This window comes from Pungitius pungitius, chromosome 17, assembly GCF_949316345.1.
Source record: "Pungitius pungitius chromosome 17, fPunPun2.1, whole genome shotgun sequence".
Classification (NCBI taxonomy): Eukaryota; Metazoa; Chordata; class Actinopteri; order Perciformes; family Gasterosteidae; genus Pungitius; species Pungitius pungitius.
The window spans coordinates 7,017,768-7,041,970 of record NC_084916.1 but is presented as its reverse complement, the minus strand read 5'-3'; the positions used below and the strand labels follow the sequence as shown (position 1 = coordinate 7,041,970).

Genomic DNA, 24,203 nt, shown 5'->3' with positions numbered 1-24,203 from the left:
GTTAACTAGAACAATAATAAAATTAATAAAGTTAATTGAGCAGTCTCTTTTTTGTTGTTTTTAATTTCCTCAAGTGTAATAATCATACTAACTACAGGAGATGAACACAATTCAGAATTCAACCTTTCTGTTTCTCTAAACTCGATGATGATGATTATAATAACTTTATATTCCGCTGACAATCATTAACAGGATATTACTGCTGATGGGAAGAAATGGAGCCTTTGTCTCTCCTTTTGCTTTAAAGACATTGTCTTCCTCGCCCTTCTTAAGAATTAGCATCTGCTGTTTCTATAGCAACAGCCTTCAATTAAGAGACATCCAGGACCTCGCTGTTACTGCCAGCAAGGTGCTAATTGATTCTGGATTTCTTGTTGCGAGGGGGTTGAGATGACAAGTAAGAGTTGCGTATATGAGTGTGTGTGTGTTACGGATTATGGGGTTAGTCATTTACTTCAGCTTTATGATGTTATCTGCATCTGGAATTGTTTTTTCACAAGCATACACAGAAGAAGGGCAAGCGCAAAAGAGAAAGAGAGAGAAAAGGAGGTGGACAGGGCAGGATTTTCATATACTAATTATTTTGATTGCACTGTATTAATAGCTACTGAGGACACTGCAGTCTCACAGATATTAAATATGCAATAGTCTAAGCCTCTACATGCAGACTGCCTTTGTGTGTTTATTTGAGTATACATTAGCTGTTGCATCCAGTACCTTAAAGGCATGTTATGTGTCACGATTAAGCAGGGCTGCAGATTAATGGTGAAACAAAACATGGGTGAATGAAGATCATAGCCTACTTGTAAATTCAATCACATTTCAATATCATTTAAAAAAAAGCAAATGTTGCACTGTTCCATTTTTCTGTATTTATCTAGTTCATTTTCCTTCTCACCAAGGGCTACTTTCATGTCAAACTATGAAAGAAATACAAACAATAAAGGGCTATAGTCACTTCTGTGGTATATTTTTGTATTTCTGATGCTGGGAAATTGACCCACATGTACAAGAGTGCTCTGATTTGCCATGAGCATGCTGAGCCGACTTAACACTTTTGGTGTGAGAATAAATTAACAAAAATGTTCTGTGAATGATTTGTGCATATATTCACCCATACGCGGTGAATTGCAGGGAAAGACAGGAGCTACAGTAGAACATAATTTGCACACAAGCCAGTGACCTCACAAAAATTAGCAGCGGTTAACAAACGGAGGATGTAAATCCTCCTTTGTGCACGTCTTGCAGCAGAATTACAGCAAACTGGTTGAATTAGAATGAAGAACAAAAGCTGCTTGTATGGAGGAGAGAGAAAAAAGCAGAAAGCAGAGTCTCAAGTACTGCAGACAAAACTAAATTTAAACTGTCGACAACACCTCCTATTTTTAAAGAGGTCAGAATCACATTCTGGCCCCTGTCAAATGTGTTTGTTTTCTCATTATTCAACTTTTTTTGTGACGATTGGCCTCATTGCAATGAAAATAGAACAGAGGAGAGTTGCTCTTTCATCATCTTAAAAGATTGCTGTTTTCTATACCTGCAAATCATGACTATATTTAGACAGTAAAATGTTTGCAAGAGGCTTCAAAACGGCCAATTCTAGTTTCTCATTTACTAATCCTAGTTTGTATCTGTGGGATTTTACTTTTATATTTTGGTGCTGATCTGGATTTTGGTGCTTTATATATATCTGCAGGAGACTTTGTTCAGTTGGACAAAAACGCGTGTTTCATCATTATGATATGTCTGCCTACCAATAATCAAGGATCAGAATTTTCATGTAATATAGATTTATTTTATTAGAAAAGAGTCACATTCATTTTGTGCTATGAAAACTGTACATTTACAGGAGGTAAAACAGAACACAAACAAAGTTGTGACAAGAAAATCCAAATGGTTTGTCAGTACAAGTAATCTCGAGGTATGATTTGGGGATAGGACATAGGAATTTAGCTGGTAGTACACACTATCGAGTTACAACAAGGTTATCAAAAACATACTGTTACAGAGACATGAGGGTCAATTACCCAATGCTACAAGGCAGAGAGTAATAACGAATATCCTGAAGCACAGTTTATATTCATAGGCTATCATTCATTCTATATAAGTACAATTATCTACCTGTCACAGAGAGCTCCAAATATGGAGTCCTGCACTAACAAATCTCTAGTGAATAAATTCCTTGAATTACTAATACAGATTTGTAATACAATATTTTCAGAATGCATCTATATGCTCTGTAAATATGAGGAAGATGGTATAAAATTGTTGAAACATTGGTAAAAAAAGATTTTGCCTAAATCAATATATCAGTCTTGCTTGAGCATCAAGCGCCCATCATATTGCACTATTTCACGCTGATGGCTGAAAACACAAAAGTGTTGCGACCTCGAGGACCTGGCGCTGCATTGGAAGTCATGTCAGCGCCAGGAACCTCGGCTCGGTTCCTGGAGTCCTGCAAAGCTGAGAAACAAAAAGGGCACTGAAGAATGGTCTGATCTTGAATCCACATGTATGACATGGAAGAGCCTGCAGTATTGTGCTGGGACACCTCCTGGCATTTTGACCCATCTTCTCCCCAGCCTGCACTGCTCTTCCTGCGTGAGAGTCTGTGTTCATCCCAGTGCTGTTTTTTTTCCTGTTGAAGCAGAATGCTGGAGAAGCCAAGACATTTTGGGTAACCAACCATCTCCATTACCACTCAGTGTGTTTGTCCCGATGTACTCCACATAGGCTCACAACACATCAAAGAATCTTTCTTTTTTTGGAGCCCAATTGTGTAGGTCACAGCACAAAACCATATAAATTGTGCATGACAGTCATCGGGGCGATGAAAAATAAAAAATATAGACTGTAAACTCAATAATGACAATAGCAATGCTAATCATAACACTGAAAATAATTATTGGAATAATAATAACCAAAGTGAGAACCGCAGTGAAACGCCCCACCAGCACGATTAAGCCTGCTCTCCAGAAGAGTCATTTTCTCAGTATGAGAGTCTCACGGAAGATGTTCATTTCAGGCTTTTTGAATCAGTTCCAGGTGTGAAGCAGTACAAACAAACACACACATTGTGTGTGCCCTTCTACCAAAGTGCAGTGTGACACTGAGCATGATCTGGTCCCTTATGCTCTCTTGCCTTGTCCCATTTTGGAAGGTAACCGGAAAGGGAGCAGCCAAGAGTTTAAGTTTGTTCTTCCCGAGAAGGGGGGGAAGGCGCTCCGCGTTGCATCAACTCATTTCTCTCCATGGTTGAGTTGAAGGAAAAAAGAAGCACAGATACGTTGACCATGTCTTCTGAATCCAGGCTGAATAGTTCAGGAAACACCCGCGACCACGACTGCCGGTCGTGGTCAACGGAAACCGCTGCTCGCTAGGCTAACCCTTTGACTTTCAGAACACTCATGAGATGCTCTAAGTCCACACAGAGAAGCTACATTAAACATTCCCAGCACCACATCCACTCCTTCTCCTCTCTCCCTTCCATCCTGCTCTGGTTGAGGGTTTGAAGACATTGATTCTGGGACCTACTTTCTCCCATCCTCGGTTTCCTCTACTATATTTGTAAAGGAGGCCATTCCAAAACCAAAAAGGTGAACAAGGTGACATCAGGTGGCTTCTCTAGCCCCCCTCCCCCCTTCTTCGCCCTCAGACCTCTGTCTGCAGGTCGATAATGTCCTGTCCCACCAGAGGGATGGTGGTGCCAGCCTTCTCCCACTCCACAGAGTGCAGCTCCAGAGGCGAGGCAGCAAGGGGCTCCAGGTCTTTACGCACCCATGCAGGAGGAGACTGCTGCATTGCCCGAACTCCCTCCCACGGCCTGTCCAGAGGACCCTGCTGTTTGTCCTGTTGAGACACAAAGAGGAGGCACTTTAACACTGGTGTCGGCCATCAGCCCCTAGCAAACTCCCGATTTAATCAAAATGAAATGGCTTCATTTCATTGGAGGTGATATTCTAATAATGAATTGTCATTTGAGGAAATGATTCCTCTTTAAGGGAAGTGTAATATCTGATTGTGTGTCTTGCAGTAAAAATTAAGATTGTGAGTTGTATATAAACACTCACACTGTGGTTCGTTTTGTCACTTCCTCCTGAAGACACACTCCATCTCACAGACTGTAAGAAGGAAGGAAGAGAATACATCCTTAATCAAATGACCTCAGAGTAATGATACGGTCATGATTTTATCAAAAAAAAATCTGGTTTAACATTACAATTGGCTGCGTTGTGTTTTGCATGTTTTGTTCTGCAGCTCATGGAAATGAATGCCAATGCAAATGGGGATGAGCATCATGTAATGACATGTTACCTTGCTGTCAGAAGCAGGTGACTCCCTGTCTTTCTTAGCATGATGTAGCTTCCTGTTTAGGTCCTGGAACATGTTCTGGTGGCGTTTCTTTGTGTGCATTATTTTCTGTGGAAGACAATGAAGAAGAATATAAAGTTTAACTCTCAGAATATAAATACTTGCTACAAAATATTTAGCACACATTACCATCAATAATGTGTTAAAAAGACAGAATCCAAACAATATTTACCTCAAAGTCCAACTCAGCATAACGGGATTTCTGTCTCTGCAAAGACAAAAGAACAAAAACGAAGAGACAGTTGTTTAGTTTCACATAAATGTGAGAAACATTGCACAATAATCCATAAAATAATAAATGTTCTGCGTACGTCACACTATTCCATCTGCTCTTACCTCCAAGGAGCTCATAGACAGTGTGGAGATGGTCTCACTCTTGGACATCATGGAGTTCATGGACTCAAAGGTGTTCTCCAGGCTGCTGTGGGTGATGTGGGACTCGCTAGACATGTTGTGGATGTTCTGGATGGGCGAGTCTCTCTCTGAGTACGACACGCTGACCTGGTCGTGGGGCATTGACTTGATTCCGAAGGCAGCCTGGGGCTCGGCAAAGGGGCCGCTGAGGTGCATCAGCCTGGCCTGTGGCAGCTGCTCCACGCTGATGTTGTATTTTGTGGGTTCATCCTTGGGCTTGGACCTCAGGGTGGAGGTGGTGTTGGGCATGAGGACGTAGCTGCTGCCATCGGAGAGGCTTCCCTCGACCTGAGCCCGAGCCAGATCGGCGTCCAGCTGCTTGAAAAGCTCCCCCTCGCAGACGTACACGGGTTTCCCGCAGGACGGGTCGACTCCGCCCGCCAGTCGGCTCTTCTCTCTCTTCAGGGTGAGGGTGTGGCTGGAGTATTCGGGGACTGCCTGCATGTGGCTCTTACTGGGGTTGGATGGCAGAGTGTGGAAGTTCGAGCCCATGGGGAGAGGCTGCTGAGGAGGATGCATTTTCTCTTCAAAGGAGCTCTTCATTCCTTTGAGGAGAAATGGTAAGAGGGTGTTAAAAAACAATAAAGAAACATGACAAGGCAGAGAAATTGGTTTAACAAATATGTTCTCTTTTTATGCATGATTTTGTGTTTTAAGTGCAAAGTCTCACAGACATTTTAATGCAAATGGAAAAAAGGTTAAGAGCAGGAGGAAAACGCTGATGTAAATGGAGCTTCACCTTGTCTGCTTGAATCTCTGTCCTTTTCGCTGTCAGACTGCTGATAAAAGAAGAAGAAAAAAATTCTATCAGTACATGAAATGTATGCACATTCATTTAGGGATAAAATGCAAGAGGCACTCAAGACATTAAAAAGGCAATACGCCAAGAAATTTACCATAAGCTGGCTCTGGCCATTGTGATGGGAACTGCCAGAGTTTCCACTGCCGTCGTCCTTGCGGTCGACTACTCTGCACTTAACAGCTTCTTGAACCTAATGGATAGAGGGAAAACGTCAGGGAACTACATTCAGATCACAAGTCATGTGACCTCATCAAGAAAAACCATCAACTACAAACAATATTCAACAATATTTTCCTTACCTCTCTACGCAGGATGCAGTGGACCATGACGATGATGAAACCCTCCAGAGAGTCAAAGACGGCAAAGAGGATTTGGAAGAGGGCAGAGCGGCGGTCGGTGATGGCCAGGACGGCAGACATCCAGGTGAGGGCCAAGAGGGGCAGAACCACACAGGAGCTCCACAATGATGCTCTGCAGAAAGGAAAACAGATTAGAATCAAACATCCTGCAATGGACTTCTATTTATCTGCTACCAGAGCTCTATTCCCTCCTGCTGTTTGATTGTGAGGCTTGATATCAAAGCACATCATCAATGAACCCCTAATGGCACCGATAAGGGCGATAAGCACAATACTCTAGTGTACAGAGAAGATCAATAAGACCTACCCTGCTCTCTCCTTCAGCTTCACATCGGTGATGCCGTCCTTGGATACCAGCTTGTTGAAGACCAGAATACCAATGACCATATTCACCTATGATTGCAAGGAAGGAAAATGGATGAGACAATGCAATAATAGGTAATGCATTTATAACGAAAAACAGATTATGTATTGTGATGAATTGGGACGTCAGAAAACGTACCAAAACAACAGCTGCAGCAGGACCAACAAAGGAGTAGAGGAGTCCTCCTTCAAGAGATAGCCAGCAGCTGCAAAAGAGAAGGACAAATGTTAATGCTTGAGCAAAGGAAGTGCTTTTCAGAATAGATGAAAATAAAGGAGAAAGCCCAAAAATGGAAATGTTGAAAGTAAACTCACTAGTTGACAGTGCCATATCCCTTTGCTTTGGTGAAACCCACAGATACAGCTACCACCAGTGCAGGAAGACCTGCAAGATAGAAGAAAAAATGGGAAAGTCAGACCCCAAGAAGATAAAAAGCGTGCGTGAAAAACAATGCAACAGAGGTGGTAAAGAAGTGAGAGAAAAAGAAAGCCAGGTGCTCTTACCCCAGCCAAGGCACAAGAAGCGCTTGCGGATGATGCGGTTGCGCAGACGACCAGTTACAGCCATGTAGGACTGCCAAGCTTCTGTCAGCACCCAGCAGAAGGAGGAGAGGAAAAAGAAGTGCAGCAGAGCAGCGACAAGAGTGCACACCACCTGTGTGAGCCCAGAGGGAGCAAGGGATGGAGAGGAAAGATGAGAAATCTGTGTCATTGGCGCTGCTGCTTCTAAAATCCCCAAAGTAGAGCATTTCAGAGAGGTTCAAAAGAGAGGTTGGGGTTGGCTGGAAAAGTGCCGTACCTTGTTGCGAGCCTGAGTTTGTCCGATGAGAATGAGGGCATTGGAGCATATGATGGAGAGGCAGAAGTTGATGAGGATAACAGAGCGCTCTGAGCGGATGTACCTGGAGTTTTGAAAAGGGAGAGGAAAAGAAGACGTTTAGAGATGAGTGCCCAGTGGAGAGAGGCCAGAGTGTGCAGCATTATACAATTAGAGGCCAACATGGCGGACTTGCTGGTAGGGCTACTTACTTCCACACGGAGACGTAGATGATGATGAGGAGCAGCAGCGTGAGGGAGGAGACCCCACAGCCAACGATGAGGGTCACAGACGGGAGCAGTGACTTGTCCATGATCTACAGAGAGGAGACAAGACCAAATATGCCTCTTAGAGCTGAAACACACACACATTAATTCAGAGAGGAAAACAACAATAAGATCCACACACACACACACAGACATGCATGTACAAGCAAAGCCTGTGGGGGTGCGTTATCCGGACGAGCAGACAGCTCCCTGTAGGCAGACGGTTGAATAGCACAATCGGGCCACGGCTGAGGCAAGGTGATCCCAAGGTGAACATGTCAGAAAGATGGAGCGGCAAACAAAACAAGTGGTCAGGGTCACCGCGTATCGCCAGTTCGCTTTTGATTCAGCAAATGAGGCGGGGAGGATGCTGCTCATATATCTCCCTCCATTAAGCAACGAGGTACGTTGCTCAATTTCCAGGGGCAGTTCATAGAGGTTGCAGTTGGGGTTGCTGTGTCATCACTGCAGCCTTTTAATCATTGACGGACGTCCAGAGCTCATCTTTCTCTGGCGCTTTTAGCTGCGTTTCAGCGCTTCCTCGCTAGGCTGGTGCTTCAGTGTCGCACAGCAGCTCTTTGCCCATACCTGTGAGAATTCGACAGGTGGATCATTATCACCTGAGCATTAATCTGCCACCACCTGCCCTTCTGATCTCTGACAGCAGCTTAGCGGCTGCCGCTGCCAGTGGCCGTCCCATGTTTCAAACAGCCCTTGCACTGGATCTCTGGTGGGGGGAAACTGAGGAGGGATTGTCTTTTGTCTGTCTTCCCTGCTGCTCGATCCCATGGAGGACCGACAGGTCACTGCTGCACACAACCATCTGAGCTCCTTGAGACTTCACAAAGCACTCGCTTTGAATTATTGACAAATGGGTGATTATATTTTCTAATCCGTTGAGGGTGGATGGAGTGAGAAAGAGCTAAGTGCCTCCTATTGGGTGGGTAAGAAAACGTCCTCAGATCTAATAAATCTGCAGGTATCAAAATTAGCACAGATAGTACGGGAAGGAACAGACATGACTTTGATTTTGATAATTATTAATTCATTTGATTTATGATGGCTATAAATCCTCATATTGCAAGTGTATGTGAAGCACGGCTTCCACCATGTTTACCATTATTGATAGAGAATTGAAATGGCGCATTTGTGAGACTCAGATCACTGTTTCTCTCCACCTCGATATGTGCTCCACATAGGCTTTTCTTTTCTGAAACCCAAGCACAGCTGGTAAAGTCAGGCCCACAGCAGCCAAAAACTAAGTTAACGTGGCAAATTTGCTTCAAGATCTATTCAGCTGCATTGGAAGCGCCCCAAAACAGATGGCAGATAGCAGTGCGGTAAGCTGTTTTTTTGCTTCAGCCTTTACTGAGTCTGTGGAGAGTAAAAAAAAATAACAAGGGCGATACAGTATGTTCTGATCCCTCCCTTCCTCGTCTCAGTATCTGGGTTGATGCTTGCACCATGGGCCTGAAATCCAGACAGCCAGTTTGACCTAAATGTGAAGCATTGTCTTCTGCTTGTCCTTGACTGAATCACATGTTCTCATTTTGAACAAATGTGCAGAGGGACCAGATTTTCCACTGTTAAAATATATAAATTGGTTAACCCAGTGGTCAAGGGCATCTGTTGTTACTGAGTGGGCTGCTCCCACTGGACCATCATGCTTCCAACACAAATTAGGCTAAAGGACTCCTGAAATCTGACCGTATCGAATGAGCGCTAACACACTGCAGCGTACGACTGTTTTTCACACCTCCTTTCTGTCTCTCTCTGCCTATCCCGCCTTGCTGGTATTCTTCATACGGCTTGTAAAATCAAAGGATTGCTGCAGAGGTGGAAGGAACCATCTATGCATTACTAGACGTCTGTCTGTCATTGGTCCGTCTCTCTGGCAAGGGGATGAGCATGGGGGTGTTGAAGAGGGGGGTGGGGGGTGTAATTGAGAATTGAGAGGTACTGACGGACTGGAATGATTGACGCAGTTGCCTTTTAACTGTTGCAGGAGATTGACAGGAGGAGGTTTGGGTAAATATGGGAGGCGCTGTCCAGACTGGCAACAGCAAGACAAATAATCTTAAATGTAAACAACAGGTTTGGGGAGAAAGAAAGCAGGAGAATGGCCTTAGCAGCAGAACAACACTGTGGTCCCTATTCATGAGCACTTCTGCCACTCATGCACTCTAAATAAAGGAGACATTTAAAAATGTCAAATGTACATTTCCTCAAACTGATGGACATCTGTTGTCTGTAGCAGCAGCAGTCGCACAGCGGAGATGGACAGATAATTTCCTCTGTGCTGGGGGGTTGTTCAGAGATGAGGTGTGTCTGGGTGTGTGCGTTCGTGTTTGTGTCTGTGTGTGTCTGTGCGTTTCCTCTGACTCTCATTTATCGGGAATCACACTGGCCGAGTTTGCGCTGCAGAAGCCGTTGCCACGGCAACTGGAGAACGAGCAGCTCTTGAGCCAACATAGTCTAATCGGGGGAAATGAGACATTGTCTTTGCGCATGAAACACATCAATGCGTATTTGCAAATTTCGAAAATCAAAGAATTGCGGGACACACAGGTTTCCCTGCACTAACACTGTTTACTCAATCTGACATGCACATATTAAAAAAAACAAAACGAAATTAACTATGCAGTATTCCAAAAGTCATTTTAAGTCAAAAGAAAATATGGGTTTCAATATTTAATATTTTTCATAATCATAATCCATTTTCCATAGAATATTAATGATTTAGTATATTCGTATTCGTAAAAAAATATATATATAGATATATGCATCACGTATTCGTAAAAAAAAACAAAAAAAAACCGAAATGCAATTCCTCCAAATCAACAGTTGTTTCCCCTCAATATAAACAGCCAGGCTGTAATTATCCGATCGGCAGCACCTCCACGGAGACAAAGAAGTGCTGGCATGCAGCGCCACGGCAAACCACCCGAAAACAACCAAGTGCCTACATTCCCACTGCACCGCATTCCCATGCACACTGCACAACATATTAAAGACGAAGGTTTGACGAGAAAACACGACCCCATCGTCAAAAGACAGAAGACTTACCGAGTCGAAGTTAACGCGTGCTAAAATGGCGAAGGTTGAGATGCTGTCACACACGCATTTGGTTCTGAATGAATGAACGGGCACCGCTCTGCAGCTCCGAGCAGACCAAGACCCGAGCAGGGAGGATCTGCACAGCGAAGGAGAGAGAAAGGACGGGTTGGGAGAGGAGAGCTCTGACAAGTCTCTCATGTGATTCTTCTCACATGAGGCTGCATGATGATAAACAGAAATGTTTATCACAATTAGCCCATAATTTTAACAATTAAATATTTGTGATCCAGCGACTGAGTTGTATTATTTTCTACATATAAAATAATACATTAAATAACATTTCCAATGAGCTGAAAGCCTTTATGATGGCTTCTCACATTCAATTGATTAATAGCCACCTGCACCATGATTAATGATGATAGACCTTCATAAATCTGTTATTAGCATAATGTGGATCATCTCTCATTGGGGTGGAGCAATCTTTCCTCTACAAACATAAGATGATTGGCAACACTTGGCTTGTGCACTGGGTGGCCAAAGCACAACATGTACCCTCTTTTGAAAAAGAAAGGGGGGAGGGGGTTTGAAGAGAATATAATTTGAAGAGGTCTCCCAAAATGTCCACTCCAACTGATTGTTGTTTGTATTCATGCAGTCATGACATATCTGCATACTGGACAGTAGCTTCAGCCTGGTGCAGGGTGTCATGGGCGCGGGGGGGGGGGGGGGTAAACTCAGGGGGTCGTATAAGTGGACGCTGGGCTCTAAGCTGGCTTGGTGTGTTATGGTTCAGCCGGTGTATGATGCAGATGGGTTAAATGTTGCGCAAAGAAAGCCCACAACAGCAAGCGTGGCTGTGTAATTTGCTACCTTTCCTTTGTCACATCTGTATCCATCAGGGTAAAGCTAATTGGTGGAGAAGCTAATGGAGCACTTCCTGTCATCAGCTCTGCAAAGAAGCATTGACCCCAAACTCCCCCCGACAGAAAGAGCTTCCTCCTCTACGCTCTCTTCCCATTACTCACATCCGGCGCCAAAAAATGAACGGGTTTCGACTAGAGGCACGTTTCCCTCCATGAAATATAGTGTCCCTCAATTCATTTTTGCTTTTGCTGCTTGGACTTTGGTTATTTAAAAATGTGGGTGGGGGATTATCCAGTTTGCCACGTTTCTTATCTGTCCTCCGCGAGAGTACAACATCTAAATGCTAATGGTCCAACTGTGTATTCTTCAGGAGGGCAGAGTGGGTTTGGGGCTGATTGATTCAGGCCAGCAGGAGCTTCTTTAATAAGTTATTCAAATGAATCCAAGCATCTTTAGAAACCTCCACGCACCACAGCCGTCAACCCCGGCGGTGACATATAACCGTGACTTAGAGGCAAAGGAGGAGGGAGGGAGGGCTGTTGTTGTCTTCATTCGGAAACTCGGGAGACTGCTACATTAAGTGTAGTGTCACTCAACTGGAGCCACTGAGGATCACTGAGGTTGTAATGCATGTCTTTGTCATGCAGTAAGTATGTCGAGAGAGGCCTTTAGTGGCCTTAGTGCTTCTGGCTGGGAGAGATGGGTCAACATGTGGCGTTGCTTTGTTGGGATGAAACATTATTGCTCTCTCTGCGTTGAGAGGACAGACAAGAAAAAAAATCTGCCGTGGTCAACACTTACGTTTCACTGTCGTCCCATGAGAGGCACGTCTCATTCGTGGTGCCCTGAAACAAAGAGAGGAAGATGGAGAAGTCAGCATGAGGAGTCCCTGCATAAAAGGCAAATGTGTAGGTTGGTGTGGTGAACTATAAACTTGTGAGATGCAACAACTTGCTGCCCGACATCTTCCCACATTTCTTGCCCCACTCTGCCATAATGCCTACACAAAAACAGCGTCCTCTCCGCTGCAGGGACTAATTACTGCGCATGATTTGTCCTCATTGTGAACCAACAGTTTGGTTCATCTGTGATCTTTGCTGGGTTTGAACCGATAAAAAAGTCACAGTGTCACTGCAAATGTCAGCAGAATGTCAGGCTCGGTGTACCGCGGAGAGAAAACACCCAGAGGGGGATTGATCTTTTGCATTGGGCTCCATGAGCAACCATTAGGGACTTACATTGTGGAGGTGGGGGAACTCGATCTCAACGGGAGTGGACAGGAGGGTTGGGGTGGGGTTGAGGATCACCGTCACCACCTTTGAGTTGAGGAGGGTGGTGTTACTGTGGAGAAAGAGAACATTAAACAGTCAGCGTGGTCATGGTTGGACAGGAGCTAAGAGCAAGGCATTACAATACAAAATGTAAGGATGAACACCGGAGTAAATGTGAGTAAGGCGCCATCTGGTGGAGATAAAATATATACTTCATGGAGAGACAGTTGCACGCATAAAAGCAGAGGAATCCAATTACCTCTGCAATGACAGAATAGAGGCAAGGTTTCTGTAGAGGACGATTCCGGTTACAAAAGCATCGTTGCCATCTGGAAAGAGCAAAAAAGCCTGCTTAGACTCAAACTCACAAGACTGCACATTGGTGAACGTGGAAAATGATGAAAATGATGTCTGTGCAATCTTACCAGCCTGGTCAATGGATAGAGCATCACGGGAGACTGAGATCTTCTCCTCAGAGGTCCTGACCCAGTCCAGCATGCCCCTCCAGCCCTTAACGGGGAAGGTGAAGTTGGAGTTTGTGGTTGTCGGGCGCTTGTGGATGCTCAGCACTGAATAGGAAAGAGATGAAGGGGCAGGGGGGGACTTTGTTAGTAATTAGCACTTAGAGGTCACAGATTCTTTGTACACTGTGTTGGTTAAAGAGTTGACTCATGCCAAGGACATTTTGATTAGATGAGTCATGTGTGTCATTCTCAATTACATCCCGTGAGAATATCACCTTCACTGAGGCCACACAGAACAGTCACAAGTCACAGAGCGTGACTCTCAGTGTGAAGTTTAGAACAGTTATTTACAGTATTTGACAGATTCACGAGTTTCTGTTTTAGCCATATGTGTGCAATGAAGAAATGACTTGTATTATTTTGGAGATGGCACATGATATGGTAAAACTGACATGCTGTGAAAGTGATAACTGATGCATTCTGCTGCTGTCTATGTGGACTCAGAAGTGAGATCAAGATTTATGCAGATCCTGACCAGACAGAGAGCAGCTGGCAGAGGAAATTTGGGCTCACCTAAATTCTCGGTGACTTCGTAAATGTCCTGAAAGCCGCTCATTTGCATACCAATCATGCTCACAAAGTCCTCAACAAGGCGAAGGAACTCCTTAATGTGGGCACCCATCTGGATAAAAGAAGAAAAAAAGGAGGAAAAGTCAGAAAAAGGGAAAATGGGTAAAAAGGGGCACAATCACCTTCATTCAGTATTCAATTCACCCACTTAGCATAACAGAGCATTTTGGCAAGCCGCCTGTTTATTGTTAACTTCCCATTTCTAGATTCCTTATTCCTTTGTCGGTCCAGTTTGTACTTCTTCTTTCAGAGCACTCAGCAGTGGAGTGAAAAAAGACAAAAACACGCTGCTTGCTGCTATGCGACCACAGAACTTCCTTCGGACCATAAATGGGCAGTCTGTTGATTCACAATCTTTTCAGTTTTTTTGTCCTCTCCCTGTTGCTTGGTGGAAGGGACGGCAGCCTGACGTGCATGTCTGTGACGCACAACTACAGCAATGTGGGCGCAAGGTGTGTGCTTGTATCCAATGTGCTGTCCGTGGCCCTTTACAACAGCCATCGATACGTAGGATGGCATAGAGGATCACAGATTGCTGCGTGGGTGTAGTGATTCTCCCTGATTCAATCTCTCCCCTTTCACCTTCAAGTAATGGCTTGTCGCAGTGGCCTTCAAAACTTGCAATCCAGCTCTCAATTTGTGCACAAATATGTGTTTACCCACTGCAGTGTGAGTCTTTAGTTTGTCTAACTTTTACATACTTGCTCATCTTTCTGAGGAACTGTTAACACTGAACTGTTAACAAAGTGCTAACTTAAGTATCCTTTTAGCTCTTGGTAAAGTACTACTCATTAAAGGCGTGTAATCCATTGAAACACTCGAGATTCACACAAACTTCTCAGGCACAACTTGACAATTCCCTCCCTGAATTTGTCCTGCACACACTTGCCCCATCAAAAGAACGTTAGCGTGATAGACTTAGTATCTTTGCCGCTCACTCACACACACACACACACACACACACACACACACACACACACACACACACACACACACACACACACACACACACACACACACTCTTATCACGTACCAGCTGTGCCTCCTCCCATTTGTCACGATGTTCCTCTTTGAGTAGGTTGCTGATTGTCTGGACGTAGTTCTGCAGATCATTAAATGGAGGCAAAGGTGTAAGAAGAACCAAATCCAACTTAATTAGAAACTATTTTTGGTCAGAGAAGCATTTGTTACCGCATGCTGCACAAAATGACGCCTAGGTATGTGCACGTTTCAGCTTACCTCAACATCAGCGTTACTCAATCTCAGTTTGGTTCCCTTGAACTGCTCAGTTGTGTTTTTCAAGATCTCCATCACGGCCAAGAGGTCTCCGCTGTACTTGGCCCCCTCATCGGAGGAGAATCTTAGGCGGGAAATCACCTCGGCAACCCCGTCCACACTCTGCCCCATCTGCGCTTTGGATTTGTAGTCCCTGGACTGCAAAAGAAAGGTGGAGAGGTTAATCTACATCTTCGACATTTGCCGGTTCGACTTGGGCAAATGTGCCGTTTGAGGACAGGCAGGGTCCATATGTGGGGGCATACCAGCATCTGAATGTTATCGTAGTTTTTGGAGACACACTTGGTATGAGTTGGGCTCTCCCAGGATGCAAGACCTACAGCGTCCAGGGTGCACCGGCGCAGAATCAGACCTGTCAGTCAAAGAAAGTACAAAAGTTGTAGTCTGCATATTGGGGGACGGTAAACACGCTCACGTGTACAATGGAAAACAGACAAAGCATAGCGCTATCCTCGCTGTCTCTGTACCTGAAGCATCAGCGGGGCAAGCAACAGCAGCCATGTCCCCGGCGGGGGTTTTCTTCCACACAACATCTCCGGTGTTCTGCTCAGGGCAGATCTCATGGGGCTCTATAAAGTACGAAGAGCAAGTAGAAAGCATAAGTTTTCTCTTTCCGTACTGAATAGTATCGAGGTCGGGCAACTCTTTATGCATTGAAATGGGGTCACTAACCAGGGCATCTCTTTTCATTGCAACGTTTCTGCTCTCCTTTTTCACCAGGGCAAGGTTCTCCACTAAAGAAGGGTCCCTCACAGACTCTCTGCCTCTGCTGGAGGCCGCCGCCGCAAGTCTTGCTGCAGCTTCCCCAAGAGCTCCACGCATGCCAGCGTCCGTCAACTAAAGAGAACATTTCACTCCATGAATTTACTGTGATACGATCAACTAATTTAACTTTTATCTGGAGTGTGGCCTTTGAACAAGTGCATTTTTTTGTTTCTTTTTTCTTAATTACCAGGGCATTCTTTCAGGAAGCAGGTGGCTGACTCTTTCCAGCTGCCGTGGCACTCTGAGCCGCCGTAGGACGGGCCGTTGCACTCCCTCATTCTCTGCATGGTGCCGTTGGAGCAAGAAGCGGTGCATGGGCTCCAAGTAGACCACTCATTCCAGGATCCATCCACTGGAGGGAGGCAGAGGATACACAAACACGCAAGAGTGTTACAGCGAGCACGAGGAGAAGAGAGGTTTTCAGGCCAAATGTATCAGGGCACACTCAGTAATGCTATTACAGACTCACAAGATCTTCATCAGTGGAGTTTATGTTAAACAGAGTTTGAGCGTGCTTATCTATCCTTGTACATCTAACTCTCAGATCCACTGTGCTCAAAATTAAAATCAAGTTCATCTCATGATGCCCATTAGTCAGACCAATTTCTCCGATCCCTCTCTTTTTACTGTTTAACAACTATATGCTAGCTCTGTGGCACTCTGAGATGTTTTAAATTAAGGTTGAAGAAACATAAATGTGACGGAACTTGATTGACTCCATGCAAACACTTTTCATACAGCAGATTTAATTTGGAGGAATAAAATAAATAAATAAATAATAAAGTGAAAAGTGTTGTTCAATTATAAACAAATATTTTATCATCCTAAAAGGGCTTTTATGGACCACTCAATTGTTTAAGCCTTTCAGCATAATAATCCCAGAGTAATGAGTTTGCAGATCCTCCCTTTCAGACACTAACATTAATTCAGCTGTAGCGCAGCGAGCCCTCTGTTGATGAAACTTATGCATTTGCAATACAGACATTTTCTGTTGGATGGAGGGAAAACCCAACTTGAGTTGAACTAAGTGCAAAACTGTGACCTCGAAATGAGTCAAATCCTTTCTGCACATGAGTAGGTGGCAAAATAAGAAAACATCTAATATGTTGGGTGACCATGAGGACTGTATGAGTCACCTACAGCTGTTACAAAGCTGCTGACTAATGTCCATAAAGGCTTTTATTCTGTCAATGCGTCATATTTAATGTTAACCTGTCACTGCAGTTGCTGTTTGTTACTATGGGGTTGCCAATGAGTGGCTTAATTGTTGCCCATAAATGAATCACTTAGCTGAAGTGTCAAGTGGGATAACTAAGCTCAGTTGTCATGAATTCTTAATCACGGTGGTACAAGAACCAACTGCCACAATAGAAATGTTTCATTTTTACATTTATCGATTCTTCCTGCTGTTATAACATCAATCCATAAAGTCTGAAATACAAAGGATTCGTTGACCCACCTGGGCAGACAGCAATGTTGCAGAACTTGGTTTGTCTTGTAGGGCCGCGGCAAGGCTCTCCTCCGTTCTGGGGCTGCTTGCATGTGCGGGTACGATCGCGATAACCACGGCCGCACGTGGATGAGCACAAGCTCCAGGGGGTCCACTCATCCCAAGCACCATCCACTACACAAGAGGGATAATATGAAAATAGAAGCTCAGTTTAAAGCCGCTTTTATAAATTAACATGCTTTACATAACAGGTCAACAACTCTACACTAGGTTGAACAGTTCTTCATACATTCTCTAAGACATAACTGTAAACTATAGACATAAACTATATGTGCAATTTACTTGCTTTTGAATTGCAGCCTATTTTCCACAATCCAAATTTCAGTTAGTGAATGTTTAAAAAGCCTCTCTGACTGCTTCTCTTTGTCTACTTCCCCCTTATGACGGGTTCTGAGGGAAATCAATAAGACAAAATGGCATTCACCGGGGCAGATGGACGTATTATTGCAGGGCCGGTTCTCACGCAGGGCTCCTGTGCACTGGGTGGTGAAGGAGGAAGTGGCACAGACGCGGGTGCGGCTCTGCCAGCCCTCTCCACAGGTGGTTGAACATGCGCTCCAGGGAGACCACTCATCTATCTTAGAATCTACTGTTGAAAAAAAAAATACAAAAAACATGAAGGACAAGGACAGAAACAGTTGCAAAGCAGATATTGTGTAAAAAAAGAACAACAACATAAACTTCCTCTCACCTGTTTGTGTTGCAACAACTCCATAGTTAGAATCATCAGCATTGTCTCTCTTCAAACCAACGATGGCTCGCAGACCCTGGCTCCTGTTTCGCTCTTTGCCTGAGACAATTACAAAATGACATGGTTATTGGTTTGAAACAGAGCCACCTGCAGCTGAGTGCTCCCAACGTAATGGCCAAATGACAGGTGGGCTTACCAATGCAGGGCTGAGGGTTGCAGGCCCGTCCCTCTTCAACGGTTCCCTCGCACACATCGTCCTCCGGCTGACAGGCTCGGCTGCGCACCTGAACTCCACCATCGCATTCCTGGCTGCATACTGACCAGCGTCCCCAACCCGCCCAGCCCTCTGTGGGAAGAGATAAGAAGAGGACATTGAGCAAGGTTGGAAACTGGTATTGTTATAAGGAATAAATGTATAAGAGTTTTTGTGTGCAAATAAAAGAACAGGTAATATTATATTGTTTTTCTATGTGGAGAGAACGTGGAAGGATGATAATTTCTGTGCAGAACTGGGTCCTCAGCCGGATGGAAGATGCATTTTAAATGGCGATTATCTGCTGTTAACCACTTTGTGGGAGCCAGGGGAGAGTGCTTTGTAAGGCCGACAGGTGCGTTGCTATAACGACCACCAGCTGACTGTGAGGTCTTTGTGCTCTTTTCAACTCCCACTATCTAACACACAAACATTCCCTCTATGGCTGGCCGGAAGACACACAAATACTCTCTAACACCTTTGATTTACTTCTCATTACTCTGTGGCGCACTAGGGCACATCCTTTGCCTGTTCCCCTGCTCTACAGACATGGATCGTTACCTCACACTCAAACACTGAAAGAAAACAGGGCTGGAGAGCCATGAGGGCCGTGTCCTGGAGAGCATGATCCAGCCTAATGAATGTCATTATAAAGTAACACAGCAAATGGTTGGGAAGAAAACTGTCTGTTCTGTTTTCAAGGGCGAGATTTTTAGATAATTTTGTTTTTCTTTTGCTGTAACTAGTTCAGTCATTTTACAAACTTACTGATGATGATCTCAGCATCGCGTCCATTGTCACGGGGAACAGGAAGGCATTTCTCAACGTAGACGCCGCCTCTGTAGCAGCTCCCTGGCTTCCTCTTTGGGGCTTCCCAGCACTGGCAGGGTGTGTTCATGATGCCACAGGGATAATCATGGGTGCTACTGGACAGGCACTTCTCCAGCCACTGGCACAGCATCTGGCAGGCAGGCATGCTTGGGTTCCTCTTCCCCACGACCAGAAACTCAGCCTTGAACTCACTGACATCATTTTGGCCCTCCAACATTTCCACGCCGTTTCGTGCGGCCACCTTGCGGATCTGCAGGAACTGCTTTGTGGACTCCAGGTATGTGACAGTGGTTGATGCGTCGCACAGCTTAACAACCTCATCGAAGCTCTCCATGCCCAGATAGGTGCGGGAGGTCTCGATGAAGGAGTCGAACTGGAAGGTCTTGATCTGGCGGGGCACGCAGGAGTCGGTCGGCTTGGTGATTTTCATGTAGACGGTGTAGCGGCGAGGATCGGGGTTCTGCAGGGTCCAGGAGCATGGCGTGGAGGGCATGGTGGATGTCGAAGAGAATACACCAAAGAAGCGACTCTGTTCCAGGGTGGCGCAGGTGGCAGAGGCTGGGCCGGAGGGAGTGCAGGAGGTCAAACCGAAGAAGAGTAGAACAAGGGCCGCACAGGGGCCGGTAAGAGCTGACCACGCCATCGTGAAATTATGTATCTCTAAAATCCCTCTGAAGAACTGTTGGATTTGCAGTCTTTAGGGAATCGATATCACTATTGAAGCTGCACAGAAACAGGGAATGAAAAAGAGGAAACAAATCTGTCAGAGTACTCCAACATCTCAATAATCTGAACAAAACACTACAAATTAGTATGCAGGATAAAAGCCCTGGAAATTAAATGCACTTTCCTCCACACACACAACATTCATGAGATGGATTTTAATTGGACCTATTGTTGAACTGATATTAATGCAGCAGGGATTTGCCACCGATCTGTATCATAGGGTTTCGGGGCAGATTCAGTGATCTAAAATGCTCAGTCCTTCGGGACATAATTGCTCTAGCACTGCAATTACAGTCCTTCACAGTAGACTGGTATTTCCAAGCTCTCGCTCTTTCCTCCCACACACCAAACTGCACTGCGAATCATGTGCGTCAGTCTGACGTCCATAGAAGCATTGCCACTGGCAACCACAAGACGCCTATTAATTCCTCTGTTTGTGCACTCCTCCAATTGAGCAGTAAACAAGAAGGATGGTTATTTCGTATCCATTGCGCAGTGTGAGTGCATTTACTTTGCATTGGATACCAGAGCGCGAAGTTTAATGTAACATGAATCAAGAGTGACAGTAAATGACAGTAACTCTTGCATATTAACTCAAATGCATGCATAACAAAGACGTATCACTAAAACCTATTACAATTTTGGATTTTTATGCACAAAATTCCTGCTGCAAACCTGCCCTTTGTGGACTTTAATTAATCTCATAGAAACGTTGAATGTCTAGCTGTCCCTGAAGAGAGAGAAGGTGCAGACTCAATGTGAAAGCATTTTTACATGACCGGACAGGCTTAAACATTGTAGTATGCTCCATGGAGCACTAAAGAAAGGAGGAAACACTGTTGCTCAGCAACATCTTTTACTCAAGATTTGTATTCTTCCTTTCAATGTTTTATTCTTTCTAGGGGTTAGAGTATATCTGTATAAAGGGGGCTCTTATTAAGTGCATAGGAATAATTGCCTGCTTGTTGTGTATGCAACCGAGGGGTTGATTAAAGTGAAGGGGCATTGCACACCGCGGAACAATTGATGCCTATAGCGAGCTTCGCCGCGAGAAGCACCTGCACTCTACAGGCACAACACTCGTAATTACATTCCGCACATCTCTCCCTCCCTCTCTGCCTTGCCTCTTTGTGAACAACACAACGGAGACCTCTGCCTTGTGTAGGTGGGTGTATCTCTCAACCGGAAGCACCATGAATGGGCATCTGACGAGGCACAGTGAAAAGAAAGGTCCAGCTGTCGTAGGATGACTCTATTTCTCTCCACCCCTCTCTCCTTTCGTCGCTTATCCATTTGCTGTCATCAAAAGCATTTCTGCAAAGCACGCAGCCCAACAACAGTGGTCCATTTGTTGTATAGAAATAGGGTTTATTTTTTGCAGATTTAGTGTGAAAAACAGTACGGAACTGCAGAATTGCCATCAGCGGCATGCTCTCCATTTGAGCTGCCATGCAGACTTTGCAGAATCCTGTCTGAGTAAAGATACAGAATTCATATTAGGCATATAACTTACTTAATGTTGCAAATAAAACTGAGCAGGCGTTGGTTGAGCATGGTTAGTGGTAAATAAGTACTTTGCATGACTGCACCAGAATGCGGCGAGGAAAAATGTAAAAAATGACTATTTGTCTAATGGTCTAATGCAGACATCTAGACTCTGAGTCATTCTTCTGCAAGAATGGGTATCTTTTGCTAAAGCGAACAGCAAAGTGTACAACCATTACAGGTTTGCCCTGTGCAAATACTTGCACATGTGTGCAAGAGACTCGACCACTTGATAGCTATGTTGCATATTAACCGACAGCAAAACCAACAAGCAGCTAAACAAATAACTGCAGATTGCTGACAGACTTTCCTGCCGCTTGAGACATTTAATGCCTGATAAAATGTTGAATCATCAAAGCGATGGGAGAAAATCTGAAAGTTCTGGACGGAAACCTGTTGCTGCATTCTAACTTTCCGCTGTAGAGCTATGACATTGTGAGAGATTGGCTTCACAGGGAAAAACACCCCGAGAATAATGCTACGATATAGCGCTGGGTCGATCGATCAAAAAACGACAGACAGGCGGCCAGACAGCTCAGATGTGTGCGAAAAGCACCGCATGCTACTCAATGCCGGTGGAGAGAACTTCAGCACCACGGACAGCGATAAAGAAGTTCTCGCAGAATAATCTGCTGAAACAAGCTGTAGGACAACATGCATGCACTCATACTTTGTAGCTTTCGATGTTCCGCACATTCACATTTAAACACAAAAACGCGTATTCACAGGAAAAACATATTATCAGACCAAAGCAAAGACATACAAGTAAAGCTGAGTCAAGCTGGTCGTCTTTCCTTACCTTAAAAAACGCTCTGCGGACGTCTTCTCTGTCCGGTCGACTCAAAGTCTTCAGATCCGGTCCAAAACTTTTGCAGTGCTCGATGCCGCAGAAATGATGCGACAGGTCCAAGCCCGACCCCGGACGGGTCGATCCCAAGTTTCAGTGCAGTCCACTCTCTCAAGCGAAGAAATAATATTGACTCTAACCAAACTCCAAAGAGTTTACTACCAACTTTGTTTAGCTGCTATGTCCAGATAAACTGGTGTATAGCGGAGTTACAAATTGGCTGTATCGGAGCTCCAGCAGACAGTCCGTCGAACCAAACGCTGTGGTCTCGCTTGTCTTTTCTCTCTAGGCTCCAGGATAAATGTTGGTACTTCTACTCCCGGCTTCGGAGTCTTCTTTGCTTGAGGTCTTTGCACTGCAAGTGGGTCCTGTCTCAGTGTAGCTTGTGGCCTCCCCTCTGAGGTTTATATATCCAACCCCCCCCCCCCCCCCCCCTCCGAGCCGACTCGCAGTCGGTGCGTGGATGGCGTACTGAAGTGAATGAGACAGCACCAAGACGGGAGGGAGTGTGCGGGGGAGAAGTGTTTGCGTGCGTGCCAGCGCGCGCGTGTAAGTGTAAGAGTGACTGTGTCGGCGCGGGGAGGGGAGGGGCCTTGAATGGGAAGAGAGGGGAGGGATCCGTGCATGGAGACAGAGACAGACGATCATCAACAGCAAACTACGCAGATATTAACGTAGAGCCAAAGGTACCGGAACTAGAATCACCTGCTCATTGTCCAAGTCACATGCACCTTCGACAAAAAGCTTGATTATCCCTGTATCCGTGTATTTGTATAATACACACACACACACACACACACACACACACACACACACACACACACACACACACACACACACACACACACACACACACACACACACACACACACACATACATTGCCACCTGATAATAGTGTGTGTGTGTGTGTGGCGGGGGGGGGGGGGGGTAACTCTTTAGGGTAACTTAAAAAGGGCAGTTATCATGCCGGGGTGTTTCCTTAACTCGGCTGTGCACAAGGCGCCTGTTCCGGCGATCGTCATAGTGTCTCCGTATCTCCTCGTCCAATTAAAAGTTGAGACGAGGCGCAGACGATAGCTCACAGGATTTAAGGGCACACCCTCCTTTCCATCCCTCCCTGTTCCTCCTGAGGGGGAGTGGGCAGATCTGGGTAGTTATCTCAAAGTGTGAAAGGGATAACCCAACGTGGGCGTCTCCACGTTGTTTTAATGTTGGCTCGTTTCCTCTTCTACCCAAGCTATGAGAGAGAGAGAGAGAGAGATAGAGGGAGAGAGATAGAGAGAGAGAGAGATAGAGAGAGAGAGAGAGAGAGAGAAAGAGAGATAGAGAGAGAGAGAGAAATAATAACTGTCCAAGCAACATGAGTCAGGAAAACAGTGCAACCGATTATGAGTGATCATCAGTCATTATTGTCCTTGGGGGGGAATCTTTAGATTGGGTGAATAACAGTACACAACATCAACATGAAAATTTAATACAATGTAGCTCCTTTTAGATATTTTCTTCAAATAATAGCTTTGTGGTAATGGGGACATAAACCAGTGGAAATAATAAGAACTATTTGCAGCAAACATTTGGCCCTCCACACAGGGTCAGGTTGCGATTACAGAAATATAATGATTTCCTGATTGAACTCAGTCCACATAAACATGTATTTTTCCAAGACTCTTTAATGCTATTTTTGTGTAAACATTACATTAAGTGCCCTTAAGATTACAGAGATTTAGCCAGGTCGGTGTCAACATAAGCTTTTATGAAAAAAAATCACAAAATTGCCTTAAGAAGTTAATAAACTGTAAATTTGTGTGTTCTTTGACCGCTGAAACAGTTAATCATTGAGAAAGACATTGTTTGATGTGGCAAATGACTTTATCCCATTTGTACTCTCATCACATTCATTAAAATTATGTACAACACTTTGTAGCAATAAAGACATCATCCAAATCACTGAACCATATTTTTTTATTATAATCCCTTTCACTCCCAGGAGGTCTCAGACATACACGGTGTTACCTCTGGATGACCACACTTCTTTTAAACCCTGCTTTGCTTGCATAATA

General features: G+C 44.8%; 1 protein-coding gene across 4 annotated transcripts; it reads right to left on the bottom strand.

Moving 5' to 3' along the window:
- Positions 1-1,779: 1,779 nt before the first annotated feature.
- Positions 1,780-22,544, bottom strand: LOC119218737 (adhesion G protein-coupled receptor B1-like). 4 transcript variants are annotated; one of them, XM_037473341.2, is made up of 32 exons: positions 22,095-22,544; positions 18,962-19,747; positions 18,137-18,286; positions 17,941-18,039; positions 17,674-17,838; positions 17,199-17,363; positions 15,927-16,091; positions 15,647-15,811; positions 15,442-15,543; positions 15,220-15,326; positions 14,918-15,112; positions 14,712-14,780; positions 13,622-13,730; positions 13,010-13,153; positions 12,844-12,913; positions 12,552-12,654; positions 12,115-12,158; positions 10,459-10,585; positions 7,339-7,442; positions 7,109-7,211; positions 6,814-6,964; positions 6,625-6,694; positions 6,449-6,515; positions 6,254-6,339; positions 5,887-6,058; positions 5,682-5,777; positions 5,525-5,561; positions 4,708-5,330; positions 4,544-4,579; positions 4,315-4,419; positions 4,071-4,121; positions 1,780-3,849 (listed from the first exon to the last, which is right to left on the bottom strand). In XM_037473341.2, the coding sequence occupies exons 2-32, from the start codon at positions 19,665-19,667 to the stop codon at positions 3,652-3,654; spliced, it is 4,584 nt and encodes a 1,527-aa protein (XP_037329238.2). In that variant the 5' UTR covers positions 19,668-19,747; positions 22,095-22,544; the 3' UTR covers positions 1,780-3,651. The 4 variants fall into 4 exon arrangements, with proteins under 4 accessions (XP_037329238.2, XP_037329236.2, XP_037329237.2 ...); XM_037473339.2 differs by having other exon boundaries at positions 5,525-5,564; positions 22,095-22,543; XM_037473340.2 differs by having other exon boundaries at positions 5,525-5,564; positions 17,674-17,835; positions 22,095-22,543.
- Between the last annotated feature and the right edge of the window lie 1,659 nt (positions 22,545-24,203).

What these genes read in the sequence shown, in the direction of transcription:
- LOC119218737 (XM_037473339.2), bottom strand. Translation starts at nt 19,667, where the DNA reads ATGGCGTGGTCAGCTCTTACCGGCCCCTGTGCGGCCCTTGTTCTACTC. An exon ending in AGTTGTTGCAACACAAACAG is followed by an intron (nt 17,839 to 17,940) that starts GTGAGAGGAAGT and finishes TTTTTTCAACAG; the next exon opens with TAGATTCTAAGATAGATGAG. An exon ending in TCTATTCTGTCATTGCAGAG is followed by an intron (nt 12,655 to 12,843) that starts GTAATTGGATTC and finishes CTTTCTCCACAG; the next exon opens with TAACACCACCCTCCTCAACT.